This window comes from Pterocles gutturalis, unplaced genomic scaffold (genome assembly GCF_000699245.1).
Source record: "Pterocles gutturalis isolate BGI_N339 unplaced genomic scaffold, ASM69924v1 scaffold32242, whole genome shotgun sequence".
NCBI lineage: Eukaryota > Metazoa > Chordata > Aves > Pterocliformes > Pteroclidae > Pterocles > Pterocles gutturalis.
This window is the reverse complement of record NW_010113891.1, coordinates 37,820-54,262: the sequence shown is the minus strand read 5'-3', so window position 1 is coordinate 54,262 and position 16,443 is coordinate 37,820. Positions and strand designations below refer to the sequence as shown.

At 46.1% G+C, this 16,443-nt stretch overlaps 1 protein-coding gene across 1 annotated transcript in view; it reads right to left on the bottom strand.

Moving 5' to 3' along the window:
- Positions 1-2,913: 2,913 nt before the first annotated feature.
- Positions 2,914-16,443, bottom strand: part of LOC104462648 (ATP-binding cassette sub-family A member 10-like) — a 20,484-nt gene continuing 6,954 nt past the window's right edge. The window contains 26 exon segments of the mRNA XM_010074682.1: positions 2,914-3,211; positions 3,804-3,859; positions 3,936-4,015; positions 4,280-4,420; positions 4,630-4,749; positions 5,205-5,299; positions 5,571-5,646; positions 6,236-6,414; positions 6,791-6,882; positions 7,351-7,468; positions 7,823-7,943; positions 8,360-8,451; positions 8,902-8,967; positions 9,805-9,933; positions 10,410-10,520; positions 10,881-11,013; positions 11,015-11,049; positions 11,351-11,464; positions 12,015-12,152; positions 12,514-12,641; positions 13,372-13,538; positions 14,238-14,427; positions 14,599-14,718; positions 15,336-15,475; positions 15,785-15,875; positions 15,997-16,135. Coding sequence (XP_010072984.1) covers positions 3,113-3,211; positions 3,804-3,859; positions 3,936-4,015; positions 4,280-4,420; positions 4,630-4,749; positions 5,205-5,299; positions 5,571-5,646; positions 6,236-6,414; positions 6,791-6,882; positions 7,351-7,468; positions 7,823-7,943; positions 8,360-8,451; positions 8,902-8,967; positions 9,805-9,933; positions 10,410-10,520; positions 10,881-11,013; positions 11,015-11,049; positions 11,351-11,464; positions 12,015-12,152; positions 12,514-12,641; positions 13,372-13,538; positions 14,238-14,427; positions 14,599-14,718; positions 15,336-15,475; positions 15,785-15,875; positions 15,997-16,135 — 2,970 coding nt within the window. The 3' untranslated portion in view covers positions 2,914-3,112.

Here is a 16,443-nt window from a genome sequence, read left to right as displayed (position 1 = left end):
TGCTGGGAAGGGGGGGTGCAGGAGGGGCTGCGAGGAGGTGCACAGGGCTGGGGTACATGACTTTCACCTTGCGGGCTGTCTGCAGGCAGGATACCATCTTATAGACCATCACAGGCAGCCCTGCTACGGGCTTCCTGCAGGACACCAGCCCTTCGCTTAACGTGGCTCAGCTTTGCCCTCCTCCTCTGCAGAAGTTCATCTCATAGCTATTTTGAAACTTGAATCACCACTTTTTGTGAAGTTCCTTGAAATTCTCAGAAATATCACTCTTTATTGTTGCTTAATTGCACTTAAGGGGAGTTGCTTAACTGGCATTTGAATCAGACAACGTTCATATCCCTGTCACAGCTGCGAGAGGATGAGACCTGGAAATCCCTGCCATTCCTCTCCAGACATTTTTCAAATACCCCTTTTGCCCCCCAAAACCTCCCACGGCAAAATGCTGTCCCTGAGCTCCCAAACCTTGAGCACACATGTGCCCTGCTCCCCTGGTCCCCAGCACTCAAAAACCGCCATCTGGCACCGCTTTTCTCCCTAATCTGAAGGACATGGGCTGCTCTCTGCTCTCACTCTGGGATGCTCGTGTGGGGCACGATGCTTGAGGAGCGGCACTGGAGGCGGCTGGCGGTGAATGGCCCTTTGTGCGCTTTGTCGCTTTGCTGCATAAAGAGGGCATTATTAAATCTGATAAATAAGAATCTCCCTGTTAATAAGACAAAGTTATTACATGAGTTACTATGGGGAATGTGCAGCGTTCGCAGCTTCACCCTCTTTCTGCCGGAGGATGGACGCGTCCTGCAGCACGGCCAGCATGCTCTGGTTCAGGGTTATCAGCAAAGACACCTTGTCCATGGAGGGCTTGTGCTGGGCTGGGAAACAAGGAGAATAACCAAAATGTCTGGCCAGTTCTGGAGCTGGTCTGCAAGCTGGAGAAGGGTGCTTCCCACCAGGCTGCTGCCAGCCCCTGCGCTCAAAGAGCAGGTACAGCGACCGCAGCTGCTGGGGGATGGCTTTACCCTGCAGCCCTTCAGCTCAGGCAGCTGAAAGGAGGGAGGCAAAGGTGACCTCTGAAGGGAATATTTAAGAAGCCAGTCCATTTCCACTAAATCTCTCTTGTTCTTTTTTTTTTTTCTTTTTTTTTTTTTTTCCCCTCCTCCAAAGGAAAAGCTCAGTCCTCTTGAACTTTTTGAGAACTTTTGTTCGTTCCCTCTTGCCAGCTGAGCTCCACTTTGTGCTGGTGACAGAACCCCTTTCTCCAAGCACTGGCCATGGGCCAGGACCTGGACATCTCAGCTGTGCGGTGGCAATGCCACGAGCCCTGTCCCCCTTCCCTCCAGGCTGATGCAATGCCCCCGCTCCAACCAGCTCGCCTTTGGGGACTCTCTGGGGGTCTTTTTCCTTCTCCTCCTTGTGCAGAAGATGATGGAGCCAGCTCTGCTTGCTCCATGTTCCCCTGCAATGGAAATCCCCAAATATCGTGGAGAATAATCTGAGAAGCCTGCAGTAGCAGAGGATGAAGTGGGCTGGTGGTAGTTACGTAGGAGAAACAACTGAGCAAGTGGCGTTGGAAGGAACAACCAAGGCAGGAGATGCTCTTCACCCCAGAGGAGGAAATGTAATTGCCACAAGGTTTCACCCCTCAGTCCTGCTCTCTGCTTTCTTGTCTTTCCACTATCCCAGCGCACTCCTCTGCCTCTCCCCAGCTCCCAGAGATGCTCTCTCTGGGACAGGATTCGTTTGCTGCAGCTTTAGTTACTGTTTGTGTCTTTACATCACTCAAAGAACTCCAAAGGACCCGGTCCCCTCATGCTGTGCAGCAGAAAAGAGATTTCCCGGTTAAAGAAGCGAGGGTCTGTCTGGGGGAGCAGAGGTACGGAGGGCTGATAGAGGGAAGCCAGCGTATTTTACGGGTCCACTCAAACCAGTACCCACCACAGCAGAGGGCCCCTCTCACCAGCAGCATCTCCCAAGGCGCAAACCACGAAAAGCTGATGAGAAAAACCTAACAGGAATGGATCATTTAAACTGTTGTTATACCAGAAACCTCACGGCTGGAGCTCTCCACCTCTGCCGATATCCCCAGGGCACTAAATAAAACCCTTCCCTTTGACCGAGTTCCCATTGCCCAGAGCCCAGTGCACGGACAGGTGACCGAAATGTTCAGTGGTTTCACTTACCCATTCCCCAGGGGTGGGGAGTACAAACTGAGCTGTTGTGCAACCAGGAAGGAAATAGTCATGATCTCTACAAATATGTCCCCTCCAACTGCCAAAATATGTTTTGAAGCCGAGTGGGGAATGTACAGAAGCGGCGATTGCGACACAGTCACCGCTGCAGATTATAGACAGGGAATTGGAGTTAATATTTGCTGTGAGAGTTTTAACCTTTGCAAATATGCTGGGCACAGGGATAAGGTGCTGGAGCTGTCAGGATGAGTGTGCTCACTCAGCCAGACTGCTGGAAATAGTCAACACGAGGGACTACAACCGCCTGGCCAGCAGCCCTGGGCCCTCTGCAGCCACCTCCATCCCCTGGGGATGGGGTTTCAGCTGCTCAGCTGTTCCTGATGGTCCACAGCAATGACGACATATGAGAGTGTAACCGTGGTTTCTGTAGAGACATTTATTGGAAGGGTATAAAATAGAGTGCAAATTTCAATAGGATGTATTTAAACACGTCGTAGGCAAATAGTCTGACACACGGGTGGGAGAGGAGCCCAGAAGGTTGGCAGCATGTCCAGAGTCCCTGATGCTCCCAGATCCACTGGGCAAAGCAGAGCCTTGATCCCCAGAGATGGGTTATGACCCTTCTTTCTGCAAACCTTGCAGTCCCTCTGCTGCACGCCACTCTGCTTGACAAGAGCTCTCACCAGTGTGGGCAATAATTCATCCACCAGCCACTGGAAATGCAACGTGGGGTAGAGCTCAGCGTAGACGCCTGCAGAGTCCAGGTGAAATGTCTTCTGCAGCAGAGAGGAGCCCTCAGCTGACGCTCACCAGAAAGGCAGAGCTCTTCCTCCTCTTCGTGGTATGTTGGTAACAGCAGGAAATACGTGCAGCATCACATCAGTTAGGTTAATACTGAGTCATGAGTAAATGAGCATCTTGGATCTTTACCAGTCCTCCTGCTGGAGTTGTTTCCATTCCAAAGTCCCATCCAAAGTCAGATCAAAATTATCATTTTCCTGCTCTTGGGAGAGTTCCAAAACCACCTGAAACGGACAAGACAAAACTCTGATTATTTCTCTGACTTTCACTAGGCACTGTGGAGCTCCTTTACAGGAGGCACAGCTCTGAAACCCCTATGAGAGGTGTGTGAAGTAGCTTTATGTAGGTCACACATGCAGTAGCTGAGAGTCCTGTGCCCTCTGGCACAACCTGCTGAGAGGCACTGGCTGCCCATAGGTGTATCCCTTGGTTTTACCCACCAATGGATTGACATAAACATTCCTCATCTTTGCCACCAGCCTCGTCCAAGCAACAATAACCTGCTGCTTCAGGAGCAACCACAGACACTGGGTACCAGCATCTCCCAAGAGCGCCCATCCCTTGGATGTGCCTGTCTCGGGTGAGTGGAGCCAGGCAGCAACACCTTGCCTTGGCTTGTTCCCACCATGCTAAATCCCAGCAGTGAGAAAAAAAAAAAAAAATTTTTAACCACTTTCCCAGTAGAGAACCCCTTGCCCACCGCCCCCCGGCAGATTTTTGGTGGAGCAGCCTCTGCCACTGCAGTGGCCCAGGTCTTGCTGCAGCTTCTGTCCCTGCTCACGCCTTTACAGCACGTCTAGCCTTGAAATCACCTGCCTGAGACAGAGTATTCAAAGAGAAGCTGTACTCCTCGAGGCTGAAGTTTCGTTTGGCTGTGGAGAAATGGAGAATCAAAAATTAGCAGTCTGCATTCCACCTTTTCAGAAGGTCATCTTGTTTTGCTCTTACCGTCCTCTAGCTTGGAGAAAGACTGAGACAGGGGCAATGCATCTTCCATTGGGACCTTGTAGACTAGCAATGAGCGGAACCTTGAGGAAAAAGAAGAAAAGGTGATTCTTGCTCTGTATTGAGGTTCTGGGATCAAAACTTTATGTCACGCTATGAACTGGATGTATGGGCTTGGGTTGGATCCAACAGCAGGGTTGGATGTGGTGACATTATCCAATCAGATCCCTATAGAGGGACTCTGGGCTGTTATCCCTCTCCAACTGAGATCCTGGCCATCACATTGGGCACATTTTTAGGGATGAGGTGGTGTTGAAGCCACCATTCATCCTGTATTTTATAGTTACCGCTCCTGACGGGCTGCACTTGGGAAAATCCTCAAAATCTCAGCGTGAAGAAGATCAGTGCGCTCTGGATCCTTGACCTTAATTTCCAGCAGATAGCCTTTGCCAAACTTGTCCTTCAGGTACTGAATGGAGCCAATGCATCTGCAGGAGAGGAAGGAAAAAGAGATATCAGTGTGAAACCATCGGTGCCCCACCATCTGCTCCTTCCCATATTGTGCTGCTGGTGAGATCACGGGCAGCGCTCCCTAAAGTCCATGGTGATGGGCTCAGGCAGGTGAGGCTGGAGGAGAAGCCCCCGTGGCTGCATGGACCGTGTCCCAGCTCAGCTGTGTGCCCGCACTGCCGCCCACCGTAGCTGCCCAGACACCAGGATGGCCACGCGGTCGCACATCGCCTCCGCCTCCTCCATGTAGTGCGTTGTCAGGATGGCTCCTCTCTCCTTGGATTTCAGGGCAGCACGAATCATTTTCCTGAAGATCAGATGGGGAAAAAAGCTAACACTACCTGGGAATATCAGACAATTTTTCTTATCTCTTTGTCCCTCTCTCTCCAATGCCTTTCCCCTAAAACAAATGTAAAGACTTCACATCCAGCAACTTCAAACTGATGCGCACATGGTAATACTTTGAAATAATGTAAAAAAAAAAATTCTGACTCGGGTCCCTTTATGAATTTTCCCAAATCCCATATATCACTGTCCTAAAGTTTGCTACAAGGTTGAAGGTAAAATGGTTTTCCTCTCTCCTTGCACACGCTTTAGCTGGAGAAAACCAGGAAAATGGAATTTCCCATAAAACCACTGGCACGTGATGAGCAGCACTAACCACAGATGAGGTAAAACACTCTTCACCTAACCTGAGGCATCTACTCTTGGCTTCCAACCCCTCTACCACCATGGCAGCACAATGACCAAGGTCCTACTCACCAGACACAGTGCTGCCCGTTGGGGTCCAGGCCAGTCGACGGCTCGTCCAGGAGCAGGACCGCGGGGCTCCCCAGCATGCACATGGCGAAGCACAGCTGCGGCAGGGAAAGGGGATTGGGTCAGATCTTTCACAGTCCCTGACATTCTGTATGCAAAGAGCTGCGGACAGCGTCGCTTCCTTTATGGGAATCAAGGTTCTGATTTATAGGAAATGTGGTTTCGGAAAAGGCCGATTTCCATCATCCCACCATGGGAGACAACAAGATGCTCTCCTGGGTGGACAGGTAGGTCCCTCCGCTCACGAAGAGGATTTTTAATTTGTGCTATGAGCATTACAGTCCTCATTACAGGTAAAACAAAACACACCTTCCTGCTTATCCCAGCTGACAACTTTCTGGTTTTTTCCTTCAAATAGTCTTGAAGCTGCAGAGCATTCACTACTCTGTGGGGAAAGGGAACAAGCAAAAAAAGAACATTTTTATTACTGCCGACTCAATATTCTCATCAAGTATTCCAAAAATGGGAAGAAAAAAGACCTCTCTTCCCCTTGCTCTTGACTCCTGCTTGTTTTCATGAAACATTTATTGTGTTATTAAAATGTAAGTGAATATTTGAAGCAAAGTGTATTGAGTAAGCCACAAGCTCTTTTCTAAAGCCACCATTAGTGTCAATAACATTTTAAATCCACCCTGCCAGCGTCAGCTGAGCAGGCAGTACTTGAGCACCCTTTCTTGTAGTGCCAAACTATAACATCAGAGATTTTAGAAATGCTTCCTAAAGATAACATACTTAAAAGGACATTAGTGGTAAATTTATCCCCATTAAATGCACTTAGGCAAATTGGAGATTTTTCTTAACCCACTCACTCAATCACAACATTTAGCACAAAATCACTTTTGCAGCTCCATTTCCTGAGTTTTTTCAAGGTTACTTCTGGCTCACAGTGAATTTTAACTTTCTGGTCCCCTCCCCATGCCCTAGGGCTTGGGGATAAAACATTGACCAACCCCTGGAAACCCCTCCATCCGTACCGGTTGACAGCAGCCGCCGTGTCCTCCTTGCACACCCCCTTCATGGCTGCATAGACCCACAGGTGCTCGTGCACGGTGAGGTCCGGCCAGAGCGGGTCCTTCTGGGGGCAGTACCCCAGGAAGGCGGGCGCGGGGTCCTGGAGGTGGGAGGTTGCTCCATCTCCCCTCTTCATCAGCACCTGCACAACCAGGCTGGTCATTTTACTCTCACGTAGCCTTGACCAGGTTACAAGGGTTTGGCTCAGAAGAAGACTATGGGCTTCATGGGGATTTAGGCGAGGAAACATGAAGAGCAAGGGAGCGATTTCACAACCCCCATTTACAGAGCTTCTGAATATAAACATGGCCAGTTAGGGTAGTTGCCACGGCTTGTCAAAGCTAGAGGTAGCTCACAATATTTTTTATGAATACATTTTTTAATTTAATAGCACAATGCATTCAGTTAAAACTTTGATCCCTAATAATGCTTTGAAAAAATCATAGCTTAGCCTAGGTACAAGGCTTGCGCTTGCATTTTTATCGTGGATCTATCCCTTTTCTCCAGATGCCTCCTACCTGCCCACCAGTCAGGGTCGTCTCTCCAGTAATCATTTTGATGGCTGTGCTTTTACCAGCTCCGTTGGGCCCCAGGAGTCCTAATACTTCCCCTGGAATCAATACATAAAATTTCTTAGCAATACTCCCCTTTCAACAAATATATCAGGCACAGTCCCACAAAAGAAAAAATATAGAAGGGAGCATGCTCATATCAAAGATCCTATAAAAGTAAAGAGTATAAGTGCATGCTCTGAGAGCCCATAATACTTCAACTCTAACTGATGCTGCGAGTCCGAGCATTGCTCCCAGGGCTCTCAAAGCCACTAGTGAAGTGGATCCTGGAGAGCGGGGGAGCTGCGTTATTTTAGATAACGGAGAATCAAAAGTAACTAACAGGGTACCTCCACATCACATCGTTCATTAACACATCAGCCCCAGACTGAACATGCCTTAACCACAGGATGAATAGGTTTGACCTTTACGTCCTTGCTCAGATAACGGAGAATCTGCAGAGAATGAGCTCTCCGGGTGTGATCAGGGGTCCAAAACAGGTCTAGGAGAACAGTTCCAGTCCTCACCTTTTTTAACACAGAAGGAAACATTTCTGATGGCCATCTTCTTCTTCTTCTTAAAAAATGAACCAGCTTGTTTTATTTTATATTCCTTGCACAGATTGCTGACAATAATGACTGATTTCTGAAAGCGAGGAGGAAAAAGAACGATTAGTCTATTATATTGGATAGCATTAATCCTTCAGTAATATTTTTCCATTAAAAAAGGTAGAAAACCTTCTAAAGATCTTTGAATTTGTTTTATAGTTCACTGAGAATATGAGCTACCGCAGGACAGTTTATTGTCCACATCCCATTTGACAGATTTCCTCTCTATCCTGATGTGACCCACACTGTACATCTGAGAGTTTGATTTTCCCGGTGAGAATAATACAGCCAGAGCACTGACTTGCACTGATGGATACTTGGTGGTTTGGTTTTTACCAGGGGGCTTCCTACTGGTATGAAATAAAACACGAAGGATAACACTCAGCCGTACCTCCTCCTGGCCCGGAGCCACTATGGCACTTCTCACTGCTGCTCTTTCAGCTTTAACATCTTCATCTTCCTCCTCGAGCTCCTCAGGGTGCTGGTGGCTGCTCTCTCTTCTTGGGGAAATCCTAAAAAGCCACAAGATCCGTCTCAGCATTTTGTTCTTTACCCTTGTTCTCCACCAGTTCCGGGTAGGTTGAGAGTGAATGTCCCTCTGGTTCAACGTTTCTTGTGGGTTTTAAAATATTTATTATTACTTTTTTTGTATTTATAATCTTTGTGTTGTACAAAGAGCCAGTCTGGTACATCCACACAGCACAGGCAACACTATGTGGAGGTACTAACAAGCTTGAGAGTTGTTTTATATTATCATAGCATTGTAATATTTAAGGGGTTATTTAAAAAATCAGCAGTATTAAATAAAAATACTTAGAAATAGGGATACAAGGACAACGATATCTGATCAAAATATCTTCAAGGAAAAGCAGTGTGGTAGGAATTTAGATCTTGCAGGTGCTTGTGGTGCGTGTATATTTATACAAACCTAAATACTGGGTCCTTTCTCAGAACTGCTCTTCCATATTTCGTCTCCAAATATCGAAGAAGAAAAATGAAAGCCACAGAATGGATATAAGGCTGAAAAACAGAGGTTGCCTCATTAACAGCCTTGCCTTCCATCCTACTCCAGATGAAGCTGAGAAAATGGTGGCAGAGTTATAAAATATGTGGGAGAAAAACACAGTGTGCAAAAATAAAGTCCATTAACATCTAAACTCAGGGTAATCCTGAAGGCTGCGAACTCTGCTGTCACCTACCAACACTGCAGAAAGCAATGATGGTAGAAGAAAAACACAATTCATAAAATAACAGGGCAGCGTTAAGTGATCTGGGGCTATTTCATTTTCTCTTCCTCATTCCAAAGGAGTGAGGTTATTTTTGCCCGGGGGGTAATCTGTCATCCAGACCCAGCCAGATCCTCCCTCTGCATGAGATGAGCTCAGGGTTCTCGCCTGCTTCCTCATAACTGAGGACAGGGCTCAGGAGACACACATTGCTAAATAAAAGCAATCTTAAATATTTTCTTACTGCAAAGACAGCTATTAGTGCATCATTCCTTGGAGTCTCACCGAAAGCAATACGTTCTATAAAATTCTAGAAGAAAAGAAAAAAAAAAAAAAACAACACAGTGAAGACCCGTAGCTCTTTAGTATAACGCTGGCTAATTTTGGAAGAGTTAAAAGCAAACTACAAACACTTTGGAAATGTGCAAAAGCTTCTGATTTACCCAAAATATTCACCAACCAGATTAACATATACAGATGTTTGACTATGGGCGTCCCAGTCCTATAGAAGAAAACGTCATGGTGCTCAGGGCATGAATCAGACTCTCCTTCTGGGGATAATGGCTTGTCACAGGAAAACATCTGGTCTCCTGGCCTTTGGGGTCCCAGCAGAAAGAGCTGGAGGTGAGTGGGACAGGGCAGAGGAGGAGTCCCTTCTATTTGGACTTCATGTAATTAATGGCTCATGAATGATCTCGCACGTAGCTGGAGGGTTTTGTTAAATTCCTAGCTGACTTTCCGCAACCACCCTCAGCTGACCTGGAGTAAAGCACCTTGCGAGTATTTGTAATTCTCTCTCAGCTTTCATACAAAGTCAGATGGCTGACTTCAAATTTTCTCTTGTGATGGTTCAAGCCAAGTTGCTTGATTCTGCATGGAAATAATTAAGAGTGCTTACTTAATCTACCATCACAACTCAACTGCATGAGGAGTAGCCCCTGGCCATAATGAACAGCTGGAAAAATCAGATCTGACCTGAAACAGCCATCTAATGACTCACTCTGGCTATTTGGAATATCTCACCCATGAAAGGAAACTAAGGAGCCTTTCCAGAATGCAGCATGAGGTTACCACCAGGCTTTGCTCACAAGACACTCGGTTGTGTTTTATGGTGGGGTGCCTCTCCTCGCCCAGTGCCACCACTTACGTGTTGGCAGATCATTACTACACCCAGCAGCGGGTACACGGGGATCAAGAAAGACAGAACGCAGAGGAGGACTGTAGTGTTGGTCGTGGAATCCAGGACTCTGTTAACGATGAAAGAAACCAAGCATACCTAAAAATAAAACAAGAGGGTAACTTAGCTGATGGGAAGGGCTGTGCTCCTCACTGATTTTAAAAATTGTGTGTGTCTACCTTTTCAGTTCTCTGTTGAATGGCTAAAAATGGACAAGAAATACAAAGAGAAGAAACAGTGAGGGTTCAGGGGATCCTCAGCCATCTCTGCCTGATGGCTCCTGTCTCAACACCTGGCATCTCTTGGATGTGAGGTGTCGAACAGAGCAATAAATAACTTTTTTGCCTCCGTTCCTGAACCAGTTTAGGGCAGATCTAAGCATTTCCCTGAGGCAGAGCAGGATTGTGGGAACAGAACACGGCAATATGAATTTAATATAGAATCGACTGCTATAAAACACATGCCTGTATTTATGTTCTACGTGTATACTTAGTGTTTTGAGTTCTAATTCATCCTTAAGATCTCAAAATACATTTCTGTAAACCCTGCAGCACATTATCCAGCCATATGCTTACCGCTATCAGGATAAAAGACCAAAAATCACAGTTCCACCCTTTGCGAAAGATGAAAGAGATCAAGTAGGTGAAGAGGACGATAGAAATTCCATAGCCAAAAATACCTGTGATCTACAGAAAAGAAAAAAAAGGGGGCTTTTATTGGAGAAAACGAAGTGATCTAAACAACCAGAAACCTATATATAGCGATGTGGTTCAGCTTAAGCCATTATACACTAAGATCAGGGCATTCAGAAATTACCACAATTCTACTGCTAAGGGTAAAGGAGTATATTAAGGCAAGATTCACTGCCTTTTACTTCCAGCTGGGAAAACCCAAGAGGTAGAAGGTGAAACAAGGAGAAGGGGAGTAAGGATCTGGGGACTCAGGTGTGCCGGTACCATCTGCACTCGCTGTGTCTCCCTGCACGTGCTCAAAATATTACCCCAACCCCTCCCTAGTGAATGAGCGATCACCAGAACAGGATGTACCAGCAAGATGAGGCTGTCAACGATCGCAGAAATCTCATTGCTCATGGCGAACTGAACCCCGAACATTGAGAAGAGAAGGAACCAGCACAACGGGACGTCCACCAGCGCCTGGCCGCACCAGTATGCCGAGGTTTTTTTCTGAGATCTGCAGCTGGGCATGAGCTCCTGCCTGCGAAGACACAACGCCAAGGGCAGTTTATTGTCAGTGCCTGGTTGGCCAACTGCACCCATGGGAATGGCTCCAGGAGATAAAAAGTTAATAAAAACATGTTACCATTGGTATACTGGGGTAAAATTCCACCTTTTTTTTTTTTTTTTTGTCTTTTAACATTCTGTGCTGGCTGCAAAGTTGTTCAAGGCAATACAGAGAAAACCACCCCAAGCTGCCCAGCATATCCAAATGTCCTTGTTGCAATGCTGTTGTAATCCCCTCTGCCCACTCCAAATCTATTCCATTTCCAGGAATTTACCTTGTAATCCTGCATGTAGCCCATTGCAAAGTGAGGAGAAAAACCAGGGAGTAACAGCAGCATATAAAGGATGTAAATAGAAATAAAAGAATCCCAGTATGATGTCTCATTCACCTGAAAACAGAAGAACAAAGCGTTGGTTGGTAGAAAACATCCACAATGTAATGGCTAGATGTCATCTTACGGCATTTCTCATGAAGTACAAGGCAGTATGAACAAAGTGGGTTTTGAAACCAAATATTGTCAGGAGGAAGGTTTTCCCCAAACCATAGCCCTGCAAAGTGCTTCCCACCGATGAGAAGAGATGGGTGGTGGTGGTGCAGGTCCCACTCCTCCATCCCAGACTTGTGGTGAGCTTCCTCTTCTGTCAATTGGTGGGTCACAGCTTGAATAATATGATGTAGAGGAAAAGGAACCCCCTGAAGAGATTCTCCCAGACACCCTCTCTGCTCAGCAGCCCTTAAGACCCACAGTGGAAAAATTAGCTTCAGCTTTCCTGAAGTCAACCATGACGATTCCAGAACCACCACCGAGGAAGGTGGGTTCACAGGTAGAGACAGCCGCCCACATGGCTTCCCGTTAAAACCTGGTGATTTACTGAGACCTGAAGCAGATTGAAGAACTATTTTCTGACACCTGCTGGCTGCCAGGCTCTGACACTTACAAACCAAAACGGATGACTCCAGATCCGAATGTGCACGGTGGAATTGAGGGCTCTCAGCAGAGCGTTGCTAATGACATTCACAAGCACCGGGAAGCAGTTGACGACCTCCACGTGGCATAACACAGTAAACCTGTAGCTCTTCAAAGAGCAAGAAAACAAGATGAAAACTCTCGGCTTTTCTCATCTGCAGGGAAGCAGTAGATAAGGAACACACCAGGAGAATCCTGAAATAGTTTTGCTTATGCGTTGTTTGCTAAAAAACAAATTATGAGGTATTGGAAGCCTGTATAGCTGTGCTACAAAAATTTAAATTTTGAGGTGGAAGATGAGGGAGATAAGGTCTCCTCTAACATGTAGTTTACTGGTTAAAACATTTTCAAATCTTTGTACCTGTGGGCCCTATTTGATAGGACCATTCCACAGGTAGAGCTGATGGAGGCATCTTGCTTAATTATTCAGTTGTTGGGAAGAAATGGTAGGAGGAGAACAAAATCCTCACCTGACCTTTGCGAGATACTTTTATAGCCCCATTGTGTTTTAGCTCCTCTGTGATATTTTCCTCGCTTGTTATTTCCACTGAGAGATCTTGGCTCTCGAGCATGTGGATGAAGTCTTCAATGCCTGTGCCTGGTGTGAAAGCCAAAAGCAGAGGAACATCATACTCAACAACAGGAGTCTTTGATGGTTTGAGTTTTTGTAAAATCCACGACCACCAGACAAAAACAGAGAAAGTCTAATTAGCTGTGGACATCAGACAGCACATATGGGGTGGATCATTGCACATTCATTTTGAAGTTGATGGATTTGAGTCTCATTGACTGAATTTTTGCATGGTCATTTTTCTTCTGTGTTTACTGAGTAGCTACAAAATGTATTCTCCTTTGTGATGGTCTGATGAGGCTGACAGGGTCATACTCTGGTCGCATAGCATAAAATAGCACCCACTCATAGAAATGTTGAAGGTAAAACTCTGTAAGTAGACCAGACACAGCATTAGTGAGCCCTTCCGGGGGAGTATGGTGCCTGGTTGGAGAACTGCACACCGTGAAAATGCAGAAACTGTTTGCATAGAAGTCTGGATTTGGGTCAGGGAAAGAACTAGGTCCCTTCTAATCTCATCTGCTATGACATCCCTTTTCACATCTTTGCATCAGCATCTCACCAGCTGCTGAAGCCAAAGCATGCTTCATTCACGACCCTTTAAAAATTACAGTGCTTATGCTCTTCTGTCACAAAAACCTTCATCACTCCGTAGATCCCCTACATCCTGCAACCATCTGCTCTTTCACTTATTTTCCTTTGCAACAGCAAGAAACTCCAGAATAAGAAAGGAGGAGGAAAGGCTTGTTCCCCTCACCCGTGTTATTGTAGACCAGGAGGCTGGTTGTCTCCGAGACAGCCCTCTTCCCCAGGGGCACGAAGTACTGTGCAGACGAGAGCTCCCAAGCACTCAAACTTTTCCAGACAGCAACCAGGGACAGTGGCAAAAGCAGAGGAAGCAGAAAAACCACATAGAGCAGCAAACTACATGAAGAAAGAGATGAAACAACACTCTGAAAAGAGATGTTCGGCAGAACACATTTGCTTATTGGTAATGGTATACTATATTCAGCTTTTTCTGTGATAAATTTTTTGCGGTTTTATTTTCAGAAGTCTCAAGCCTTGATGATTCACAAAGACCCTCAAAATTTAGCAGGAAGAAGACCTCAGATCTGGAGTGCTCAACTTTTTAGGGCCATGAAACGCCTTTCAGACTTCCTTAAGATACAAGCTTTTCATAAATCAGCATCTCCCTTCTGTTTCTTGTGCCCAGAGACATGCCAGATAGAAGACCAATGGGGCCAGATGAGTTCAGACACCGGCAACATGAGAGAAGTTTAAAAAAATTAAAGAGGAAGTCTGGAAGTCATATTTTCCCCTCCTCTCTGTATTTTAAAATTTCCTCTTCCACCTGAAAAGTGTTTCTAAATTATTCTTCTCTTCAGAAGGAAAATGGGTTTCCCTTGGGTAAACTCAGCACAGAAACAAAAATGCACAAAAGGGAGATTTTATATTACTGGCACTGGAAAGGCAGCATCTGTCCAGATCAGCGAGATCATTCACAGCCAAGACTTGGTATCAATCAGTCCAAATGTTTGTCAAAAGAGGGGTGTGAAAGTCGTCCCCCCTGCAGTGATTGTGACCAGCTCCAGATCTGCGAGAGAGCATCACTTTGGTACTTACATCGACCGCAGGTTTTTCACTGATCTCTTAAGCTTTAAGAAGTGCACCCATGCCACGGCAGAGACCTGCTGCCTCCAGAGAGCCCAGCCATCCACTGTCGCCTTCCCGGTGTCGGAGAGCAGCAGGTAGCCCAGCTCCGGCTCCTGGGGGCATCGCAGTCCTGTCCACTCCTCCCCAGGGATGTGCTCATCTGCAGAGAGGTTTCCACCTGCACATTTATGTCTAAGACCAGCTTCTACGTTTTAGTGGGTGAAAAATTAAGAGCCACCTAGTAATCAAATGTTAGAAGCGTGCCCAGGGGTTATTGCCAAGCAGCTGCTCTCTGAGGCTGCAGATTGTGTATTTGCAGCCACGATCGTACCTTCTAGATCCGCTGTGGTTTCTTCCTCCAGCCTCAGGAAGACATCCTCCAGGGTTGTCATGCTGACTCCGTAACTGATAACTCCCTGGTCGGAGCAGCTGTCGAGGCCACGGAACAGATCTGCAGGACAGAGATAATACAAGTGCCTTCAAGGTTTCAGACATGAGCATCTCCAGACCAGACTTCGGTTAAGCTGAGTCAACCTGACTGGGGCATCTCCAGTCACAGGGAAAATGCTAAAGCAGCCAGCTGCCAGGATGCCAAGGGGCTGGAGGAACACGAAACTGCCAGATCCACAGCTCATGGAAAGATGTTTTTCTGTTTAGCACCAGCATTTCAGACCGTGCACCCCCTGAGGCAGGAGGGCTTTGGGATCATCAGACTGAATGTGACGGACATGGTGAGTGAGGGTCTGCCTGGTGCCACTGCTGGTACTGGTTTATGGAGTTTTCTCTTCTCACTACCTTCTCTTTTAATAGAAAGAAAAATTAACTCTTTGTAACACATGGTCCAGCTTAGCCTGATAGGTTTTTCATCACAAAAAATAGAAAAGCATTGGTTGTACATTTTGATCTTAAACCTATGGATGCTAAAATTGTGGGGGGGAAGGAACAATGCAGCAGTTCTAAAGTCCTCATGTGACTGCTGTAAGAAATCTCCCTCTTCATTTCTCTTTCCCCACATTTGTGATTATTTTCTCTCTACTCACAGTTCTCAAGTATTTTAATATACACTACCTGGGAATTTATTCACGTTTTCTAATGGCAGTTTATATCTCAGCTCATTTTGACCGTGTCCTGAGAATGTGACATTGGGGATGTACCGTTTCACCAGAGATGTCACGTTCTCTAAGTCACAAGAATCACTGGCATGGATCCTGTTCAGTGGAAAAAAACCCAGATGGTTAGTTTTGAAAAAAAAAACAAAAAAACCAACACCAAAAGCAAACCAAAACACAAACCCCCCATTGTATTTGCTATGCTGCATAAAGACAAAACTCCAGCATAGTTCCTTCTTTCCTTGCTCTGGAGTAAAATGCAGTTTCAGTTAATTTAACTGAATACTAATTCACTTCGTTTTCCTGTTTTGACAACTTCTGCTCTATGGGCTCCCTGTTACAGTCATTCTGGTGGTTCCTTGCACATGAGTGTTCCCAGATACCAGTTTTTGGGGCTGAAGTAAATACCTTAAATGATAGCCAATCCCCCATTTTTTCTTCAAGAACAGAGAAGAGCCAACACACTTCAGCCTCCCGTGCGAGATAAAAGCTTTGCGATCTAAAGAAAGAAAAAGCCAAAGGAATGTATCCCATAGAGTAGTGGTTCAAAACTTTTTTCACAACTGAACCTCACATAGACCTCCTGCTGCAGGGATGCTCCTGGCTGAGCCTCTGCTTACCTGCGAGGATATCGGCCTCGTCCATGGAGCGGGTGCTGAAGAGGATCACCCGTCCAGCTCTGCGCTCCTTCAGAATGCTCCACACTTGGTGCCTGGAAAGAGGATCCAGCCCAGCTGTTGGCTCATCTAGAAACAAAACCTGTAGAAAGGATGAAAGCAGACATTAGTTGTCACCAAAGCAATTGCACATCTTTTGGGTTTGGAGTTTGTCTTAAAGCCTCAGGTCCCAAAGGCAAGAGACACCTTTTATGTAAGGGTAACTACTGTGCGAGCTGTGCAGAGGTCAGGAAACCATCTACCTGCTTTAAAACTAGACTAGCAAGATCAGTTATGAATTTAACAACATGAAATTATTGAATTTATTAATTTTAATAATTATGAGCTCTTTGAAGAGGTCTGAAATCATGCGTGAACTTGTAGCCAAGTACATGCATAAGGTTTCAGTTA